This window comes from Egretta garzetta, unplaced genomic scaffold (assembly GCF_000687185.1).
Source record: "Egretta garzetta isolate BGI_Z169 unplaced genomic scaffold, ASM68718v1 scaffold219, whole genome shotgun sequence".
Classification (NCBI taxonomy): Eukaryota; Metazoa; Chordata; class Aves; order Pelecaniformes; family Ardeidae; genus Egretta; species Egretta garzetta.
The window spans coordinates 196,743-197,301 of NW_009260671.1; the positions used below are offsets into that span (position 1 = coordinate 196,743).

At 61.7% G+C, this 559-nt stretch overlaps 2 protein-coding genes across 2 annotated transcripts in view; both read left to right on the plus strand.

Moving 5' to 3' along the window:
• Positions 1-559, plus strand: part of GLB1L (galactosidase beta 1 like) — a 7,444-nt gene that overhangs the window by 4,649 nt on the left and 2,236 nt on the right. The window contains exons 10-11 of the mRNA XM_035901124.1: positions 161-354; positions 491-538. Coding sequence (XP_035757017.1) covers positions 161-354; positions 491-538 — 242 coding nt within the window. The remainder of the gene's footprint in view (positions 1-160; positions 355-490; positions 539-559) is intronic.
• ATG9A (autophagy related 9A) overlaps positions 1-559 on the plus strand; it is a 23,968-nt gene that overhangs the window by 3,722 nt on the left and 19,687 nt on the right. The gene's annotated exons all lie outside the window — the stretch shown is intronic.

Genomic DNA, 559 nt, shown 5'->3' on the forward strand with positions numbered 1-559 from the left:
CCCCAAGGAGCCTGCTTCAGGCTCCTGTTCTGTCCCACGAAGCAGGCTGACACATACCTAAGGGCCTCTGAACCCAAGCTTGTCCCCCCTCCTGGGGACTGCTTTTGTCCCTGGGCAGGGGCTGCCAGTTCTGGGTCGTGCCCTCGACATTGCATTGCAGCCAGCTGGGGCTGGGTTCCATGCCCTGAGCTTTGCCAGAGACAATTCCTCCAGCTCCCATCGCTTCCCTGCCCAGGTGCTGACTTCAAGGACCAGTACAAACCAGTGACCACCAGCTACGACTATGATGCCCCCCTCTCAGAGGCAGGAGACCCCACCGAGAAGCTGTTTGCCATCCGCACGGTCATCAGCAAGGTGCTGAGCCTGGCACGAGAGGGACGTCACTGGGCACCGCTGCCTGTACCAGGGAAGAGGGGGACACAGAGGGAACTGGCAGGCAGGGGGCATCTCCCTGCTTGCCCTGGGGGGCAACTGATAATTTGCTCTTCAGTTCCAGGCCCTGCCAGTCCGTCTGATGCCACCCGCAACCCCAAAGTATGCCTATGGCTGGGGGGGCCCG